The sequence below is a fragment of the Bos indicus x Bos taurus genome, chromosome 3, assembly GCF_003369695.1.
Source record: "Bos indicus x Bos taurus breed Angus x Brahman F1 hybrid chromosome 3, Bos_hybrid_MaternalHap_v2.0, whole genome shotgun sequence".
In the NCBI taxonomy this organism is placed as follows: domain Eukaryota; kingdom Metazoa; phylum Chordata; class Mammalia; order Artiodactyla; family Bovidae; genus Bos; species Bos indicus x Bos taurus.
Genome location: NC_040078.1, coordinates 23886323 through 23907136, shown reverse-complemented (window position 1 = coordinate 23907136; position 20814 = coordinate 23886323). Strand labels below are relative to the sequence as shown.

The following is a 20814-nucleotide window of genomic DNA, read 5'->3' as shown; positions in this document are numbered from 1 at the left end:
GCCCACTGCTTCTGGATGGTCCACAAGCTAAGGCTGTGCTTTTTTTCATTTTTAAATCATTGACAAAAACCAAAAGAGGAATTACAAAATGTCAAAATTATAAGAAATTTCCATTTCAATGTCCATAAATAAAATTTTATTAGAACACAGCCATGCTCAGTCATCTACATCTTATCAGTGGTTGCTGTGATGTTACAACAGCAGAGCCAAGTAATTGTGACAAAGACCTCATGGCACTAAGCCTAAAATATATACCATCTAACCCTTTACAGAAAATGTTTGCTGACCTCTGTGATACTGAGGCCAGAAAAAAACTGGAAAATGGGACACAAGGTGAACCCTATCTTCTGTGTTTTCATATTTATTGAGCACTATATTAAGCACTTTAATTGCTTCCTCTCATGTGTCTTCACAAGACTATTAGGAAAGTCGAATTATTACTCCTATTTCACAGATAAAGTAACTGAGGCTCTCTGACGGAAGTTCGCACAATCAGCATTTCCAGAAAAATTTTTCTCAGTTTATGTACAGGAATAATAGTATTTTGTGGAAAACAAGCACTTTTGGACCCCGAAGCTAACTAAGTCTCTGTTGGGACTTACAAATGTGTTTCATATAATTAACACTTGTTAATTTCCCTACCTTCTTATAAAGTAGTGTTTAAGTCAGATCTTCAATGAATTAGCCTCTAACCAAAAAAAAAAAAAAGTGATAATTCTCTGGGATTTGTCCTCTTGCAATGACCTTTTCTTGCCTTAAAGAGACTTGTGTCTGGGCTTCCCTAGTGGCTCAGGTAGTAAAGAATCTGCCTATAATGCAGGAGACCTGGGTTTGTTTCCTGGGTCATGATGATCCCTGGAGGAGGAAATGGCAACCCCCCCACCCCAGAGTATTCCTGCCTGGGAAATCTTGGCAAGATTTCCAGAGGAGCTTGGCATGCTATATCCATGGGGTCACACAGAGTTGGACATTACTGAGCAACACACACACACACACACAGATTTGTGTTTAACCTAAGAGAGAAGAGCCTATGCCCTGCTCATTTATATCCATTCTAGTTCTTGTTATGATGCATCAATCAAAGCCTCCACATGCTGAGAGTCTGGTCATGGAGGCATGGCTCCAAGACACAGACTCTGATTGAGCAGGCAGAGAACAGAAAGACTATATGTGCAGTGGGAGTTCAGGGAAGGCCAGGTCAATGTGGAATAGGGGGTTGGGAGAGGCTTTCCAGAAGAAAGGCGCCTCCTGCTTGTCTATACTGCCTCACCAGCCAACTGACCCCACAAGTGATTTCTTGGGACCCAATGAGGTCCTAGACCTGTGCCAGGAATCTAGAGGTCCCAGCAGCACCTTCATGCTGGAGAATGATCCCACCAACAGAACATCTCTTTGTTGTCCAGCACAGAATCCGCCTCCGTCCCCGGTACCTGAAAGATGTGTCTAAGGTGGACATGCGGACCACCATCCAAGGAGCAGAGATCAGCGCTCCCATTTGTATTGCACCCACAGGTTTCCACCGCCTCGCCTGGCCTGATGGAGAAATGAGCACAGCCAGAGGTATGAGCTGCCCCCACCTTGAGGCTCCCCTCCCAAGGCCCTTTAGGTGTGCAGACATGTCCTTCAGGGCAGGGGCAACCAGCTTCTCTATGGAAGACGCTTATGGACATGAACCTGGTTGGAATCAAGGATAGGAAAAGGAACAGTTAAAGCTACATTTGCCTATCATTTCACCTAAGATTGAGGAAATACCAGTTTTCCATTATAAAGAATGGTTAGGGTGGGAGGGAGCTACAGATGAATAGGAGAGTATGAAAACCCCACCAAGCCATGCCAAGAAAGGGGCACTGGCCCTGTGGGGTAAGGGCTGCTTAGTGTGGCCAGCAGGGGGAGGCCTTTCTTTGAGCCCTCGTGGGCCAGGGCTGGGGCTAAATGCCGAGTCTCTTAATTCAGGACGAGGAGAAAGTCATGACCTTGCTCCTAACATGAGGTCCTAGCAGGTGCTCTCGTCCAAATGTTCCATTTCTCTTATCCTCTGGGAAAGGTTGAAGGCAGGAGGAGAAGGGAATGACAGAGGATGAGATGGTTGGATGGTATCACTGACTCAGTGGACATGAGTTTGAGCAAACTCAGGATGATAGTGAAGAACAGGGAAACCTGGTGTGCTGCAGTCCATGGGTTGCAAAGAACTGGACACAACTTAATGACCGAAAAACCACAGTTGATTTGATCATCTTATTTGAGAAAAAGTTTTCCATTGGCTTTTGTCTTCTTCCTAGTCCCATCTCAGTCTCTTCCCTCATTTGCCACCACCAAAAAACAAGAAGGGAGGAGAAGGGAAGAGCAGGGGGCAAAAATATTCCTGGGATTCATTTGTCATCTTCAACTGAAACCAAATCTTTTTTTCTCAAGTTGCCCAAGGGTTCCCTGGGGTCTTTTCCTTTGACTCTGTGATATAGGAAGTGATGAATCCAAGGATACTAGAGCTAAAGTGACATCCATCTGGTTAGGAACAAATTTGGCTGAGTTAAAATATGAATACCCTGTATGAATATGACTGCTCTACTAAATCTTCATGGTTGAGGGTGTTGGGTTGTTTTAGGCAGGAGAAAGCATTATCTCCTGTTGATGTTAGGAACTGAAATATTAATTGTGATTAGGTCAAAGTCTCTACCTGTGAGTTGTAGAATGGTAGTGACATTAACCTCTTGGGGAATCCCCTCCCTGAAAATGATTAAAATGAGAAATGAGAAAGGTGCAATTGGCACATCATTGTCACCATCGTCAGCATCGTCACCATCATCAACAACATTATTACCAGCATTTGTACAGTACCTCACTTCATAGCTTTAAAAAAAAAAAAGGATACCATAGCTGGTATCCTATTTAATCTTGCAACAACCCTATAAGAGTGATATTATCATTTTCCCCCTTTACAGATAAAGAAAAAGAGACTCAAGGCCACACAGCTAAGAAGTTGTAGAACTAGTTTTCTTCTACCTCCAGATAGCATGCTTTTTCTACTGCAAAGCTGTCTTCTCCTTGGAATTATGTTCTCAACCTTCACCTTCTTTAGTTTCTTTCTGCTTCATTAATGGATTCATAAGATGTCCATTTCCTATCTGAAAGCTGCAACATGTTCAAATGGTTTTGGGAAATGGTTTTGGGGACTCAATGTCATTTCTAGCCTGAAATATTTTAATGGAATACAGAGTTTATAAGACCAGTTATACAGTGGAGGACCCAGGCAGTCTGATCAAACACCTCTGATGCCTGCCCGATAGGGAAGAAGAATGAGGTCAAGCTTTATCTTCACTCACAGGCAAGCTGGCCAGAGGGAACACAGACCTATAGGGCATTTCACCCCAGTTCAGAATGTCACTGCCCTCCAACCTGAGCTGTATCATTTGCTTTACAGCTGCACAGGCAGCCAGTATCTGCTACATCACCAGCACATATGCCAGCTGTAGCCTTGAAGATATCGTTGCTGCTGCCCCCAGGGGCCTGAGGTGGTTCCAACTGTATGTGCACCCGAACCGGCAGATAAACAAACAGATGATCCAAAAGGTGGAATCCCTGGGTTTCAAAGCTCTGGTCATCACTGTGGATGTACCCAAAGTTGGCAACAGACGAAATGACATTACGAACCAAGTGGACTTGATGAAGAAGTTATTGTTGAAAGATCTCGGATCACCTGAGATGGTAGGAAAGATACCAGAGCCGGGAGGGCAGGTGTAACGAGGCAGATTTCCATCCCTCTTTCCTCTCTTCTTTCTTTCCTCAAGAAGTCATTGTTCTGTACCTGTTCTGTGCCAGGCACTAAGGATGCAGCAGTTCAAAAAGCAGATGGAGTTCCTGCTGCTCAGAACTTCCAGATAAGCAGAATATAAGACAAATTGTTCTCACCTCTGGAGCTGGCCAGCCTGTCCCCAGAAGTGTTCTGGGCAGGTCTGGATGTTAGGAAATAAGAAAGCTAGGGAAAGAAGTTTTTTGGTTTTTTTTTTCATGAGACAGAAGAGTAAAAGTTTCTTCCAACATTTTCTACTTTATGGCACACTTAGAAAACGATCATACATAGATAAATGGACCATGTGAAAAAGATGCTCCTATTCAAGGTGAATGCCTATGGAGCAGGACTGCCTTGAAAACTGGGCAGCAGTATCTCTGCACACCTGGAACTCATCCATGGGGCACCAGAGAGCTACAGTGTAGTTTTTTGAACAAGGTGACTACAAAGGCACTTCCTCCATTAAAATCCTTTAGTCCAATGGGATGAAGTGTCCCAGAGAGAGAAAGCTGTGGTAAAGTTGGAATCCCTTGACTGCATTAGAAATAATGATACCAGCCTTTTCAGCCAATGAGCAGCTGCGATATCCAGCCAAGTGACTCAATAGTTCTACCCTTTAGCCACAAATTGGCCTTGAGGGTTTCTGGTATCTTAGCTCAGATTCCAGGGATACCTTGGGGCCTATAGATATTTGATTCACATGGTGAGCAAAGATAAATATGGGCTTCCCAAATGACTCAGTGGTAAAGAATCTGCCTGCCAATGCAGGAGACACAGGAGATATGAGTTTGATACTTGGATGGGGAAGAGCCACTGGAAAAGGGAATGACAACCCACTCCAGTATTCTTGCCTGGGAAATTCCATGGAGAGAGGAGCCTGGCAGGCTACAGTTCAGAGGGTCACAAAGAATTGACATGACTGAGCAGGCACGCAATACTGACTTAAGATTATTGAAGTCTTGCTTAGTTATTGTTACCTTGTACATATCTCAGTCACAACAATCACATTGGCCTATAAATGTTTTTGCTTATCTATCTCACTTAATAAACTCTGAGATGTGGGGGGGGGGGGGGTTGAAAGTAAGGACTGTGTCTCATTTGTTTTTGTGTTCCCAGGTCTTAGAAAAATTATTGAGCAGGGACACAAGTAATGGTTAACAAATAAGCAATGGGAGTAGAAATTCTTTAACAAAAGTTTTGTTTGGAAAGGAGCTAGACGTAGTGTTGGCTTTTATGGTTCCTCTTTTCAAGCTTACAAATGGCGGCTTTTCAAATGTGCCTCGTCTTTGGAATGAGAGTCTCAAAGGAATTCAAGGCTAAGGTTCTCTTATTCCCCACAGGGAAATGTAATGCCTTATTTCCAAATGTCCCCAATTGACCCATCCATCTGCTGGGAAGATCTCTCCTGGTTTCAAAGCATGACTCGATTGCCCATCATCCTTAAGGGGATCTTGACAAAAGAGGACGCAGAGTTAGCTGTGAAGCACAATGTCCATGGCATCATTGTTTCCAACCATGGTGGGAGGCAGCTTGATGAGGTTCCTGCTTCAGTAAGTAGAATGACTTCAGAGTGGGTGTGTCTGTAAGTGCTGTGTGTGTGCACATGCATTTGTATGTGTGTCCACAGCAAGGCACTCTGTGATATTTGGTGCTCGTTCCCCTCTCCCTAACCGACTATGTTGGTTATATGTGTGTATATATATATGAAGGTTATATGCGTGTATATATATATGAAGGACTTTTAATCATTAATAATAGTCTAGTGTGTGCCAGGCTATTCTTACAAACTCAACATATGTCATCTCTAAAGCGCACAACAGTCCTGCATTATTATCCCTACTTAACAGATGAGGATACTGTAAGATGTAGAGACGTTAAGTAACTTGTGAGTTTACACAGTTAATAAGTGGTTAAGGTGAAATTTGATAGAAGAGTTGTTCCCAAGGCATAGTGGTCACCTGCCTTCTGGAAGAAGCATTCAGCTGGAAGCTTGCCTGTCTGCATGGATTGGAACCTCATATTTTCTCATATGACACATCCCAGGAAGAAATGGTGCCTCACTTAAGCTAATAAATAACTTTCACAGTAAAACTTAAAATGCTCTATGAATCTTTTGCTAAAAATCCAAGACAGTCTAAATTTTCCCCTAGCTTATGAATTTGTCCATTAGAGATGGAGTCTGGGGAAAGAAAATGAAAAGGAGGGAGGCAGAGAAAGAATTTTTAAAGGAAGTTCATTGATTTCATGGAGACTGATAGCTTGTATTTTTCAAGGGATTCTTCTATGCTGCTTGACTCATTCTGAGAAATGGAAGTGAGTTTTTTTCCTCTTAAGGGTTTTTTTTTTTTTTTTTTTTGGTCTTTTAAGTAGGACATATTCACTGCAAGTAAATTGTAAAATATATCTAAACAAAAAGAATTAAGATAAAAATCATTATTATTAATGACAATAGTTTGGTAATCAACTTAATGTAAATGTAACATTTTAGGTTTGAAAACTATATATGATATTGTGCAATTTTCTTCTCTTCATTTATCAATATATCAAGAGCATCATTTTACTTCAATAAATTCGCTTTTGTTTTTAATGGTGTATAGTATGAATGGACAATTTATATGACCACCTTCCTATTGTTTAACATCTGGATTGCTTCCAAGGGTTCACTCTTTTAAACAATACATCAGTGACCATCCTGAAATCTTTAGCACATTCTCAATTTCTCCTTTAAAAAGAATTACAGGAAATAGAAAAAGCTAACCAGCCAGTTTATACATTTCAAGGTTTATGAAACTTGGAGGTTTCAAATGCCAATCACTGGCCTCCTCCTCTCTACCAGGTTCTACCTCATAGCAAACAAGCATGGGTTGAACTACAGGGAATGGTCAAGCCTTCTACTTCCCATCCCAACTCTTGACCTAAGACTTTAGGAGAATGTAGGTCTTCAGAACATGCGCTGAGCTCTCTCACCCAACTCCATCAAGGATACCCATAAAGCCATCTCTCACGTATCCAGTAATTGACAAAATAGAGTGTGCAGAGCATAGCAGGTTCTGAGCTGACCCAACTGTGCTGACAATAAGAACAGAAAGCAAAGAGCCCCTCACCAACCAGCAGCAAACAGGGTAGAATACTGACTTTTGAAATAACTCTAATAAAACATTACATAATTGGCTGTCTCTCATTAATCAGTTTAGCTAGTCTTGCTCCCTCAGGGAGTTCTGAGAGAGGAGTGGGGATAAATGGCCCACTAATTTTCACACTGCACTTCCTCAAAAAAGAATGAGCAGTGAGGAAGGAAGGTGCCAGAACAAAAAGAGTTTCTTCTGCCCCATCACACTGATCAACATGCTGTTCTCCCAGGCCATCTGACCTAACAGCCAAACCCAAGATCATCCAGGGACAGTACCAAGATTAGTGGGAGGCTAGTGAGAGACCCACCCTTGGCTCAAAATTCAAGAAGATGCCAAAAAAAACTGAATTAGGAATAATAGTTTCATGCACCATTTGAAAGATGAAAATTAATGCAGAAAAAATCCACAGTGAATAGCAACAGTTTTAACAGAGATAGGATCTGATCCTGCACTTGCATAATGTTGCCTCACTCATTTCACTGTAACCTGGCCCTGGTTCCAATAAAGTTTTATTTATAAAAACAAGCCCCCAGCTTGCAGGTCAAAGTTTGCCATTTGATTTTTATAAACATTGTATTCAAATATTATTTATATTTTTGACACCCTTTAAATTTTGTGCCTGGGGTAAGTTGCTCACTCTTCTCAACCCAGTCCCTCCTTGTGAGGGGTGTGACTGTCTCAGTGATAGTCCATCTCTGTAATGTTTCATATCTAACACTCCTGTGCTTCCTTCCAGAACCAGGGGAAAGCTAGCTTTGGCCCCAGAAGACTCTAATGAATGCCCTATTGTGGCTTATCAAAAGTTAACTCTCAAGCCATACTGAGTGAACCGCAGGCTGAAATTCACCCCCTACTGTGCTTCTTAAACTACTCTCAGTTCCATTGTCCAATGTGGCTCACTAGAAGGGCTTTCCTGGTAGCCCAGACAGTAAAGAATCCCCCTGCAATGCGGGGGACCTGGGTTGAATCCCTGGGTTGGGAAAATCCCCTGGAGAAGGGCATGGCTACCCATTCCAGTATACTTGCTTGGAGAATCCCCATGGACAGAGGAGGCTGGCAGGGTGCGATTTATGGGGTTGCAAAGAGCTGGACACAACTGAGCAACTGAGTGCACAGGGCAGAAGAGTTTGCATGAGTACATTTCTTTCTTTCTCACAGCATGCCCATTCAGGAGACGTGGGTTTGATCCCTGGATCAGGAAGATCCCACAGGCCACAAAGCAACTAAGCCCGAGTGCCACAGCTATTGAGCCTTCTGTAGAAATGTTTCACATAGTACCATGGTGGGACTGTAAAAATACCGATTTTGATGCACATTCTCTCCAGTCTTTACATGTAGGTTAACAAAATGTTCAATTCTCCCCCACCCACTTGGAAAGTACAAAGCTCTTTCCTCCCTGATTTCATACTCTGCTTGGTCTCACCAAAGGATCTCATTCAGGCAGAATTCAATCGACTCCTTCCGCTGCAGATTCTACTCCTCCTCTTCAGTTATTCCTCAAAGAGACAGAACAGGAGCCCTGAGGCAGTTCCAGAAACTTTTCCTTCAGGACCCTCCCCCCAGACTCTGCCATCACCCCTCCTTACAGACTTGGAGGTGCCCAGGAACATAGCTCAGTCTGGGGCACCTTATTTCGACAGGGCTGTTGACCACACAGCTGGGAATGAAAGAGAAAAAAAGGTGGGAGAAAAGATCCAGTTGAGAGAGGCAGCCAGAGTGATCAGGTGTTTTTGTTTTGTCTTTCTAAGGCTTCAACCAAGCTCTTACAATGTTACCACTGCCTTTCTCTCCCGTGTCTCAGATACCCCGTAAGGGAGTCAGGAACAAGTTGCTCAGATGTGTTGTGTCAGGAATAAGTTACAGCCCAGTTACATGGAACAGGCTGTGGTTCAGACACTAGGGTCACGGTTAATCGCATTTATTTTGCCAAAAAGACTTAGGGCCTTAGCAATGGAGAACATTTCTAATTGTGCCACCTTAGAAGCAGAGAAAGTGGAAGAGAATCAAAAGTCAAAATGTCCTTTAAAAAGAAGAAGATTAAAACATTGTGTGCAGCCTGGATGGGAGGGGAGTTTGGGGGTGAGTGGATACATGTATATGTATGCCTGAATCCTTCTGCTGTCTACTTGAAACTACCACATTGCTACCTGGCTATACCCCAATATAAATGTTTGTAAAAAATAAAATGAAATAAAAAGAACAGGTGGCACTACTGCTAAAGAATCTCCCTGCCAATGCAGGAAAAACAAGGAACCTGGGTTCAGTCCCTGGGTTGGGAACATCCCTTGGAGGAGGGCATGGCAACCTGCTCCAGTATTCTTGCCTGGAAAATCCCATGGACAGAGGAGCCTGGAGGGCTACAGTCACGGGGCAGTAAAGAGTCAGACACGACTGAGTGACTCAGCACACAAAAGCGAACACTACAAATGGAAAAATGCCCCCTTGGGGATGTTAAGAAATACCAAGAATTTCTTCCAAGCTGTAAACACCTGAACTCTGGTGGAGCAGGAAAGGGCAGGAGCGGGTAGCCTAGAAAGAGTCCCTGGGCCTTGGGAATGTAGCTACCCTGCTTTGACAGCATCTGCAGCCTCAAGCATAGAAGCCTGAGGCATTGCCCCAGCTTAGACCTCCTGGAGCCAGCCAAACCTGGGGGGCAGTGCTGTCCCGTGACACCCTGAGAGTCCAAAAGGAAGTCTCTGAGCCACACTTGTCTCTTGTTTTCAGATCGATGCCCTGACAGAAGTGGTGGCCGCTGTGAAAGGGAAGGTTGAAGTGTACCTGGATGGTGGGATCCGGACTGGCAACGATGTGCTGAAGGCTCTAGCCCTCGGGGCTAAGTGCGTTTTTGTGGGGAGACCCATTCTGTGGGGTCTTGCCTACAAGGTGAGAGTGGTAAAATGAAAACCAACCGGAAGGCACCCCACTTCTTATTTGTTTCCACGTGCTTCTGTGGTTTAACCCCCAAGTTTAACCAGTTTTTGGAGGTGCCACAGATCCTGAAGGACAGTGACACCTCACCTGCCCCTCCACACTTCTTCCACAGCATGTTGTAAATTTTCAAGAGCTCTCAGCCCCACCTTTTTACTCTTTGCTTTCCTTTATTCCCAACATAGTTCAAATTTCACAGATAGCCCCCATCCGCCCCACCACAGCTCTGAGCTCACTTAGAAGTATTTTTTAATGTTTATTTACTTTGCTGCACCAGGCCTTAGTTGCATCACGCAGGATCCTCAGTTTTGTTGCGACATATGGGTTCTTTAGAGGAGGCACACGAACTCTTAGTCAAGGTGTATGGGATCGAGTTTCCTGACCAAGGATGAAACCCAGGCCCCCTGCATTGACAGCATGGACCGCCAGGGAAGTCCCCTCACTTAGTATTGAAACTCAGCCTGTGGTCAGGATGTTCCTTCATGCCACTTTGAGTCTCCTCTTTTCTCTGTCTTGTGAGCAGGGTGAACATGGTGTTAAGGAAGTTTTGGACATTTTAAAAAATGAATTCCACACTTCCATGACCCTGACAGGTAAGTTTTTTACCATGCTTTTCCTAACTCAGAGCTAAAAGCAGGCTGTCTAAAGAACAGAAGCTCGGGCCCTTCCTTCTCATTTGCCTCTCCCAAACCCAGAGAGAGCACAGAGGAAATCCCTGAGACAAAGTGAAATGAAAGTGTTAGTCTCTCAGTCGTGTCTGACTCTTTGTGACCCTGGGGACTGTAAACCTGCCAGGTTCCTCTGTCCGTGGGATTTCCCAGGCAAGAACGTTGGAGTGGGCAGCTATTTCCTTCTCCAGGGGATCTTCCCGACCCAGGGATTGAACCTGGGTCTCCTGCATTACAGGCGGACTCTCTACCATCTGAGCCAGTTAAGCACAAATTCAGAATGTGATACCTCTGCCACAAAAGCAAGTGCAATTTCAGATTGTGGTAAAGAGGGTCCCATCTCACTTTGGCCTGCTCAGATCCCATCAAACTTGTCAGATGTAGTTCTTGGGGTGATCTTTAAGTAAGATTCATGGATTGTTAAGAGTAGGGAAATTAAGTCACAGGGAAAGCATGGAGGAACTGTAAAGGTGGAAGCAAGCAGGATGACAGAACAGAGAGAAGGAAAAACATCATCCTGAGTAACCACAGGCAACAAGACAAACTTGAACGTCTCAGAGTTACACACAGGCAGGTATCAGGCATAAACGAGGTAACTATAAAGCAGTGTTCATAAAAACTTACATGTGTTCAGCAAATCCATGTGATCACTGGAATCCAGTGATCCTGTGAAATAGTGGTTCTCAGATAATGATGGTAACTTCCTTCTTCAGAATCATTTAGTTTGGGGGTGGGGGGTGGCTTATCCTTTTTTCTCACTGGCACAATGATGCAGGGTTGGTGTTGGAGGTGTTCAGTACTCAGGGATCAAGGATGCTAAATGTTCTAAAATGCTTGGAGCTGTCTCATAGAAAATTAGCCTGCCCAAATGCCAGTCATCGGTAGCTCTGTCTCTGACTGTCTTTGTCTGCTGTAGATGGTAATAGATTGTAATGTGAGAGGCAGACAAGATAAACCCAAATAAGACCTCCATTCATGCCTCAATTCTAAAATTTGGTGATAATAGGAACTTCCTCCAGAAGTAACAAAATAATGAATCCAGAGATCTGAAGTGGAGTCGTTTTTGTGCCATTGACTTATTTCCACAGATGATGCTACCAAGTGTCTGCCATCTGCCAGGCACAAGGCAAGGTGTCCAGGTCTTTTCTAGTCTGGTTTTCATCAGCTATCTAGACAAGTATCTTGTACTTAGCATCCAAGCTACATAGTGTTCACTGGGGCTGTGAACTCAGCCTTTTGGGCTTAAGTAGTTTAAGCTAGAAAACTTAGACCAGCATTAATGCCAGTCCCTTTCAACTGAGTAGATTAATAGGAAAAAAAACTGGGGGAGTGGATTAAGGCATCATGGACCAGGACTCTCCATCTGGGGCCAAAGCCTATGAAGATAAGTCAATAAATAACCCAAGGTTACCAAGTCTCTCCCATGAGGGCGAGGAGGGCACAAGTGTGAACAGATATCATGTTGATGTCTTTTGCCCTTGGGAGGGAGAGAGAGATGGAAAGATCTATGAGTTTCTGCAGGTTCCGAGAGATTGAGGTGACTTCTGTTGCTCCCCCAAATATTTTCTCCTGTCTTTGTGACATTATGTCTGACCTTTTAAAACAGAAGCCTGGAGGGGGAATTCACAATAACAAAGCTTTTTTATTCCACCAAAAGTTTATACTTAACAACCACTGGGATGGAAATAGAGACTGGAAAATCTTTTTCTGAAATAAAGGGTAGAGAGCCCTCTTCTTAAATGGGGTCAGGAAAAAAAGAAAGAGAAAACAGGATGATGAATACTTTTATGCCTAACTTTTTATATTTCTTTCCTTCTAATTGTTCTCCAATGAGAATGTATTGTTTAAATGCAGAGAAAAATGACTAATCAACAACTAAATGTGGGATAGGCAGGAGGGTTTGGGGAAGAAGGGAAAGAAGAGAAAATCTAGGCTGAAGGACATCCCTCAGCATTCTCTGTGGGTATCGGTCCCGCAGGAAAGACTCCCCAAGCTGATCCCTGGGGAGAAGGGGGTCTCAGGTGAGGAGGGCTGTGTTTTCAGTGGAACTCACTCAAATAGAAAATCATAATGTGAAACTCCATAGAGTTTCACATTCAGTTCAGTTCAGTCGCTCAGTCGCATCCGACTCTTTGCGACCCCATGAACCACAGCATGCCAGGCCTCCCTGTCCATCACCAACTCCCACAGTCCACCCACACCCATGTCCATTGAGTCAGTGATACCATCCAACCATCTTATCCTCTGCTGTCCCCTTCTCCTCCTGCCCTCAATCTTCCCCAGTATCAGGGTCTTTTCAAATGAGTCAGCTCTTCACATCAGGTGGCCAAAGTATTGGAGTTTCAGCTTCAACATCAGTCCTTCCAATGAACACCCAGGACTGATCTCCTTTAGGATGGACTGGTTGGATCTCCTTGCAGTCCAAGATCAGCCCTTCCCTGCACAATGCATGTAAGATGCTTGACACAAAACCAGCACCCAGGAGGTGATCAGTCAATATGACTTCTCTCTCCTAAACCTCGTGGAGATGTGTGACATTTTTCCTCTGTAACCTTGTGACATCTCAGCCCTGAGAAGAGAACCCTATTTGCATGTGAAATCAAAATAAGCTTAGAAATCATCTTTTCCTAATTGTGAGACCACATGCCAAAACTGTACATATAGGAACGTTACAATCCCAATTTGTCTTGGAAAACAAAACTGTGCACATATAAATCATGTGTACACAGACCTCACTTAGGTCTCATCTCTTGTAAGGGACAGGGGCTGAAACAGAAGATTCAATAGGGGCTGAATCTTCTTGAGTTTTATTGCTCGAAACTACCCACTCTGTTTTAATTTAGCCAAAGTGTTTTAGTGTGAATATCCTCCTAATTTACAGTAATGAAAAAAACATGAGTACCTTGTAATTATGAATTCATTGTTAAACCTTTAGTGAACCTCTACCAAGAACAAGGCAGTGTCCCTGGTACCATGTGGACCAAGACTCCATCTGCTGAGCTCATGCTGATAAGTAGAACAAGGGCTTACATGGGATGCTTCAAAGTGTCTCAAAATGGTATCACACACTTCGATGCAACTACTGAGACATTTTTGCATAGTTTAAATATTTATTTCTACTACAGTGTATCAGCAGTTTCTATTCTGGCATCTCTGCACTCCTTGAGGAAGTCTACCCTCTCCAAAGCTGCACAATTCTGTCTGCCCCGTGGAAACCCAGAGCTGTCAAAATCATTGTCACTTCTGATGAGAGCACCTCTGGCTCCAAATTCCTGCTTCTGCTGACTTAGTTCATTTTATGAGTTATTTACGCATCCCTCACCTGCCGTTCCTGTCACCTATCATCAACACCAGGGGCTTCCCTGGTGGTTCAGTAGTCAGGGGTATTCACTGCACACAAACTGACTTTTCAAAAGGCTGAAATACTGCTTTTATGTTTTTTACCATCCCATTTTGCCATGGCTGTTTTCAAAGAGGACACAAGCACAGGCTCACAAAACAATTCCCAATGTAATCAGAATTACGTGATATGTTCTGTATATATAACATTTTATCAGGGTGAGGGCAAGGGTCAAGGCTTGTTTCTATCCCCATGGTGGGGTGGTGACTGGGGTTTCAGAGAAATGAGCTTTTAAACTACATTTTGTTTTTTTTGTTTTTTTTAGGTTGCCGATCGGTTGCTGAGATCAATCAGGACCTGATCCAGTTCTCCAGGTTGTAAAGAAAGACAGCCGATGGCCTGACTGCAGAGTTTGCCCATAGGAGGAAGACAAAATCATAGGGTGTGTGATGCCCTCTTGCCTCAGTCCCATCCTGGCCAGCAGTTTATCCCTGCACCCTCAACCACTCCACCCCAAATCCCTCATCTTCCTCAAATATGCCAATGCCCTTCTTTGCCTCACCGCCTTGTATATGTTGCTGTCTTGCCTGAAATCCTCCTCTGAAAGCAGAGATCTTAAAAGAGCAGATCAGCAATGGCTGAAATAACTAGTGATTACAACTATTTGAATATACTATGTTTCTATGAAATAACTATGGAAATCTGTACCCAAGAACAGAAGAGCTATACCTATAAAATATTCCTCAACAAAAATCATACTCCTATCTGTAGACAACAGAGAAATAATATAGTTAAAAACATAAGCTTTGGAGTCATACAGACACAGGATTGCCAGGTCTGTTACTGACAAGCTGTGAGACTTGGGAATGTTTTTTGATCTCTGTTCTTCCATGTCTTTGTGTATAAAATGAGGTTTATAATACCTACCCTATTAGGTTGGGAGAAAGATTGAGGGAGATACCATACATAAAGTTCAGAGCACAATGCTTAGCCCCTAAGTTTAAGAAAGAGTAGTTTTTGGACTTCCATGGTGGTCCAGTGGTTAAGACTTCACCTTCTAATATAGGGGGTGTGGATTCAAGCTATGGTGGGGGAATTAAGTTCCCACATGCTGCAGGATGTGGCCAAAAATTAAAATACATAAATAAAACTTGAAAAAATCCCTCTTAAAAAATAAAGAGCTATTAGCTTTTATGATTATTATTGGGCAAATTCCTATTTATCTTTTAAGATCTTGTTCAAATATCACCTATTCTTACCTGGCTACTTGCTAAAGGTTTCCTATTGTGCTTTGCACATTATACTATTACAATCCTTATTATAATGTGTTATGTTTATTGGTCTCTCTCCATAAATAGACTTTACATGTCTCTGAGCAAGAAACTATATGCTTGGTACTGGGTTTGGCATATAGCAGCATCTCAATAAACATTTGTAGGATGGATAGATGAGTGGATGGACTGAAAAGGGTGAAAGGAGAGATGGGAAAATGAATAAATGCCCTATCAGAGTAAAAACTCCCCAGACCAGCAGTCAGCAAGAATAGACTTCTAGAGCAGGGGCGCTTGGCTAAATAAGATCTGACACTTGAAGACATTAAGGAAGTTAAGGATAAATTCCCGATATCCTAAATAAATATTGATAATTTCATAACTGGTGTTCATGTTCTATCTTGGTCCTTGTTATAGACTGTTTTCTATACAACAGTCATTGACTTTTTTAAGTACAAGCAAATCCTGCTAGTTTAGAGCCTAATTCAGTCGCTCAGTCATGCCTTACTCTTTGCAACCCCATGGACTGCAGCATCCCAGCCTTCCTTGTCCATCACCAACTCCCAGAGCTTGCTCAAACTCCATTGAGTTGGAGTCCATTGAGTTGATGATGTCCATTAAGTTTGTGTCCATTGAGTTGGTGTCCATTAAGTTGGTGATGCCATCCAACCATCTCATTCTCTGTTGTCCCCTTCTCATGCTTTCAATCTTTCCCAGCATCGGGGTCTTTTCTAATGAATGGGCTCTTCGTATCAGGTGGCCAAAGTATTGGAGCTTCAGCCTCAGCATCAGTCCCTCTAATGATTATTCAGGACTGATTTCCTTTAGGAATGACTGGTTTGATTTCCTTGCAGTCCAAGGGACACTCAAGAGTTTTCTCCAACAACATAGTTTGAAAGCATCAGTTCTTTGGTGCTCAGGTTTCTTTATGGCCCAACTCTCATACCCATACGTGACTACTGGAAAAACCATAGCTTTGACTAGACAAAACTTTGTTGGCAAAGTAATGTCTCTGCTTTTTAATACACCGTCTAGGTTTGTCATAGCTTTTCTTTCAAGGAGCAAGTGTCTTTTAATTTCATGGCTGCAGTCACCACCTGCAGTGATTTTGGAGCCCAAGAAAATAAAGTGTGTCACTGTTTCCATTGTTTCCCTATCTATCTGTCATGAAATGATGGGACTGGATGCCATGATCTCTAATAGGCAAATGCTATACCTCACCTGCTTAAGGCTTTTCTATGGCTTCCTATTCCATTCAGTATCAATTCTACACTGAGCATCAGCTCTCCAGGAGATTGCATGATCTGGTTCTTCCCTCAGCCTTCACTCTCCCCTTCCCTCATCATGCCTTAGCCAAAATGCGTCCTTTCTATTCCTTTCTTTTTATTATTTCTAATTGGAGGATAATCACTTTACAATGGTTGGTTTCTGCTCTATGACAAAGTGAATCAGCTATAAATATACTCATATCCCCTCCCTCTTGAATCTCCCTCCCACCCACTCCCACCCCATCCCACTCATCTAGGTCATCACTGAGCACAAGGCTGAGCTCCCTGTGCTATATAGCAACTTCCCACTAGCTGTCTATTTTACACATGGTAATGTATATATTTCAGTGCTGCTCTCTCAGTTCATCCCACCTTCTTCCCCCTCTGTGCCCACAAGTCCGTTCTCTACATCTGCATCTCTGTTTCTTAAATAAGTAAAACTCTGGACTTTCATCCTTATTATTCCCTCTACATAAAATGTCCTTCCCCATCCTCTTCCCATGAATGGCTCTTTCCCTATAGTTAGATCTCAGCTTAGCTCAGACGGTAATCTGCCTTCAGTCCAGGAGATCTGAGTTCAATCCTTGGGTTGGCAAGATTCAAGTTGGGAAGATTTCCCTGAAGAAGTGAATGGCAACCCACTCCAGTACTCTTGCCTGGAGAATCCCATGGACTGAGAAGTCTGGTAGGCTACAGTCCATGGGGTTGTAAAGAGTCAGACAAGACTGAGCGACTAACTACACTTAAGTGTCACCACCCCAATCAGATGAGAGTTCCCTGACAATCCCATCTAGAATAGTCTCTCCTTTACTCATCACATCACCCTGTGTTTTCCCCTCCCAGCACTTAATACCATTGGCAATTAACTTATCCTTTGTTTATTGCTCATCTGCACTACCACAGCACCCTTATCAGCTGTGGTCACCTCTTCATTCCCAGAGCATGAACCAGGCCCAGCTCCATGGAAAGCTTTCAGTAAATATGTGTTAAATGAATTAATCCAAAAAGAAAAAGCTGGATCAAATTGCGTTGCCACATACGGAGAAATATAGTGGTCCCAGAGGGAACACAGTTAGTTAGCAACAGAAAGAAGCTGAATCAATCACAATCTAAGCCAACAGACTCGGAAAGTCTCCTATCATTCCTAGGCTGACACTTTTCTGCATGAACTCCTGCCTTAATAAAAGTCCTCTGTTGCCCAGCTTATTGCATATAAGCAAGATCAAGGGAACATTAGATAGCATGGAAAACACAGAAAGAGAAAGCAGTCCTGTGGTAGCCTCCCTGATCATAACTCTTGATGCCCTAACCATCTGCCTACCCAAAGGTATGGAGTATATGCCACCTACATATTTGTAAAGAGAAATTAAACTATGGTGGCATTAGAGAATCTTGTTTGCTTATACTGGGGTTTATTTAGAACCCAGAATACAGGAGATGTGAACACCCAGACTCCCAAATCATCGATTCCTTTGATTCTTCTCTGAATAAAAGATCTTTAAAGGGCAGATCAGCAATGACTGAAATAGCTCTATTTTTTGTACATCTGCTATATCTTTATGACATAACTGTGGAAATTTGGACTCTGGACAGAGAGCTATCCACATAAAATATTCCCCAACAAAAATCATACTCCCTATCTATCAGACAGGGCAGAACAGATGAACCAGAATAAAGAAGGAAAGGAAAGTTACTGTAGTTAGAATACTGAAAGAGCAGTAACCTCTTTATAGAATTGTGGTCTTTGAAAAGAGGCCCAGGAGAGTGAGTTAGATGGCATTGTTAATGGGTTTTAAAAGGAAAAAGGTAATTGACTGTGACCCTTGTGCTAGACCCTATCTTTTTATTCAATTAAAAGTTAAAATTGGCTCCTACACTGTCAGGCTCATGGTCAGTTTGAGGCCAAGGAGGGGTCTTAATTTGGCAGCAAGAATAGGTGCTTGTGCTCAAAGTTTAGGGACATACCAAGTAAAGTCCATGTCCAAGGGCACCTGCCTGGCTGACACAGCAATCACCGTTGCACAGCGGTGGGACAGGAGGCCTAAATGACCATGGGTTTGAAGAAGGCCCTCAACACACAGATTGGAGAAGAAACATGTGGAAGGTTCACAGGACCTAAAAGGGTTTTATGGTGCAGGGGTGGTCACAGTGTAGACTAATTCACACACTGCTGTGGGAATCTTCCGGAATTTTTTTTACTTTAGTTCACAGAGCCAAGACCAAAGACATGAGAGAACAGAAAAGCAAGAGAAAGCGTAAAACATTTGTGCTTGTGACCTAGGATGCTACAGGACCTAATGGCCCATTAAGTATGCCTGTTCTGTGTAGCACACTGACCTCCAGGACAGGTAGTAAAGAGAGAGTTTTCAGTCAAGAGCTTCGGGGACTCTGAACACAAATTAAAATTGACTGTATCAGTCCTTGCGGGGCTTCCCGGGTGGCTCAGTTGTAAAGAATCCACCTGCCAATGCAGGAGATGAGCGTTCTATCCCTGGTTTGGGAATATCCCCAGGAGGGGGAAATGGCAACCCACTCCAGTATTCTTGCCGGGATAATCCCATGGACAGAGGAACCTGGGGTTGCAAAGTGTTGAACGTGACTGAGAAACCAAGCATGCTCATAGGCATCAGTTCTTGACCAATAAATGAGAAAGGAGAGGCCTTTACTGCACTCATATTTTAGTTTTACTAGATAGATGTAGGCTTTCTCCATTAAGTGCTCAACCAACTAAAGAGATTAAAGTCTAAAAAATAATTTCTTACACAAGGGTCCCGAAGAACATGGACTCTGACAGTAGATAGGCTTTGGACAGACTCCTGAGAGAACTGGACAGCCCAGCCACATCATGTCTAGATGGACTTTGCTCTTCTCTGCCCTGTTCCTCAGCCCTCATATCCCTGTTGCCCATTACGACTCGGCATCGCATCCCCTGGGGCTTAGTGCACTTTCTAGAAATTCACTCTCTAGAATTCCACTTATAGATCACAGAACTATGCCTCAGATACCACTTGTTGAAGTCTCTTCCAATTTGTGTTAAGTCTGTGACTCTGGTCTCATGATTCTCTTATGTCAGAAACCAAATGAGAATATCACAGTACCACACTGTCCTTTGTGGTCTAAAAGAATAAATAGGCAGCCTTGACAGTAAGGTTTGACACCAGAGAAATCACTGGTAAGAGAACATCCACTTCCCTAGCCACCTCACCACAATCTCATAAATCAAATTTTTTATTTTCATGCTAAGATTATCTTGCTGGCTGATGAACATGCAGTAAAATTAGCCAAGTTTCTCTGTAATAACTGTACTTATTACAGGGTATGCTGTCTACTACCCCTTCTAAGTAGGCATGATGGCCAGGAAGTCTCTTCTGTCCTGAAATCACCGCTGGGATCTTGACTGAGTCATCCAGTTTGGGGTAAGAGAGAAATAAATCATAATAGCATATGGCATGAAGGTAATTTGGTGTGCAGATAATGGAGTTAGCTTACTTTATGAGAGAATCTGATGTAAGTTCTCCCTGGGCACTTCTACTTGGGTGATAACTGTACTCTTTTTTGGTCCTGGACACATGTATGTGTTATTTTTTGAGTTGCTTTTCCTTCTGGACTCAGAGGGATGGATCTAAGATTCAAAGGGATATGGGCAAAGATGTTATAAAGAGAGTGTCCAATGAACCAGAAGTGTGGACAACAGAATGGCCTCAGTTACATGGAGGGATACATATGAAACATCAGAAGGCACTTCTTGGCCTCTAAAGATGTCCCATGTGCCTGCGTATTCACTCTCTTCAGTTGTGTCCAACTCTTTGCGACCCTACAGACGTAGCCCACCAGACTCCTCTGTCCATGGAATTCTCCAGGCAAGAATACTGGAGTGGGTTGCCATGCCCTCCTTCAGTGGATCTTCCCAACCCAAGGACTGAATCTGCATCTCTTATGTTTCCTGCATTGCAGGTGGGTTCTTTCCCATGAGCGCTACTTGGGAAGCCCAAAGATGTCACACACTAGAATGCATTTGTAAAGAAGGCAGAGAAATCCTCCCCACTAGAAAGTTTCAACAATTGAACAGAACACTGAGTATGTAAAAGAAATGTGTTCTGATAAAGAGGATAAGCTTTTGAGTCACTCCAAGGTCAGGCTATCTGGATTCAGATTCTGACTCTACTATCTTCAAGACTCTTAGCAAGACCCAAAACATCTTTTGCTTCTTCTACTAAATAATAATACCAATCTCCTTGGATTCTCACTGTGAAAATTAAACACTATAGGGGACTTCTGATTCCCAATATAAGATATAGGGAGCTTGGAAGTTGCTAGTCCATCCCAAAAACAAGCAAAATGTTGAACAAACTGAAACATCGACAGCTCCTCTAGTTCCTTCAGAAAAATGAAGTCACAGGGCACACCACTGCCCCTCAGAT

General features: G+C 43.1%; 1 protein-coding gene across 4 annotated transcripts in view; it reads left to right on the top strand.

The window, feature by feature from the left end:
- The window catches only part of HAO2 (hydroxyacid oxidase 2), a 31186-nt gene extending 15679 nt beyond the window's left edge, over positions 1-15507 (top strand). For 2 of the 4 annotated variants that reach the window (XM_027535612.1, XM_027535616.1), the window contains 6 exons: positions 1409-1560; positions 3419-3702; positions 5128-5337; positions 9643-9801; positions 10370-10439; positions 14180-15507. In XM_027535612.1, the coding sequence (XP_027391413.1) occupies positions 1409-1560; positions 3419-3702; positions 5128-5337; positions 9643-9801; positions 10370-10439; positions 14180-14235 (931 nt within the window). In that variant the 3' untranslated portion in view covers positions 14236-15507. Of the gene's footprint in view, positions 1-1403; positions 1561-3418; positions 3703-5127; positions 5338-9642; positions 9802-10369; positions 10440-14179 lie in introns of all 4 variants that reach the window. The other 2 variants (XM_027535627.1, XM_027535620.1) reach the window with 1 other exon arrangement.
- The last annotated feature ends 5307 nt before the right edge of the window (positions 15508-20814 follow it).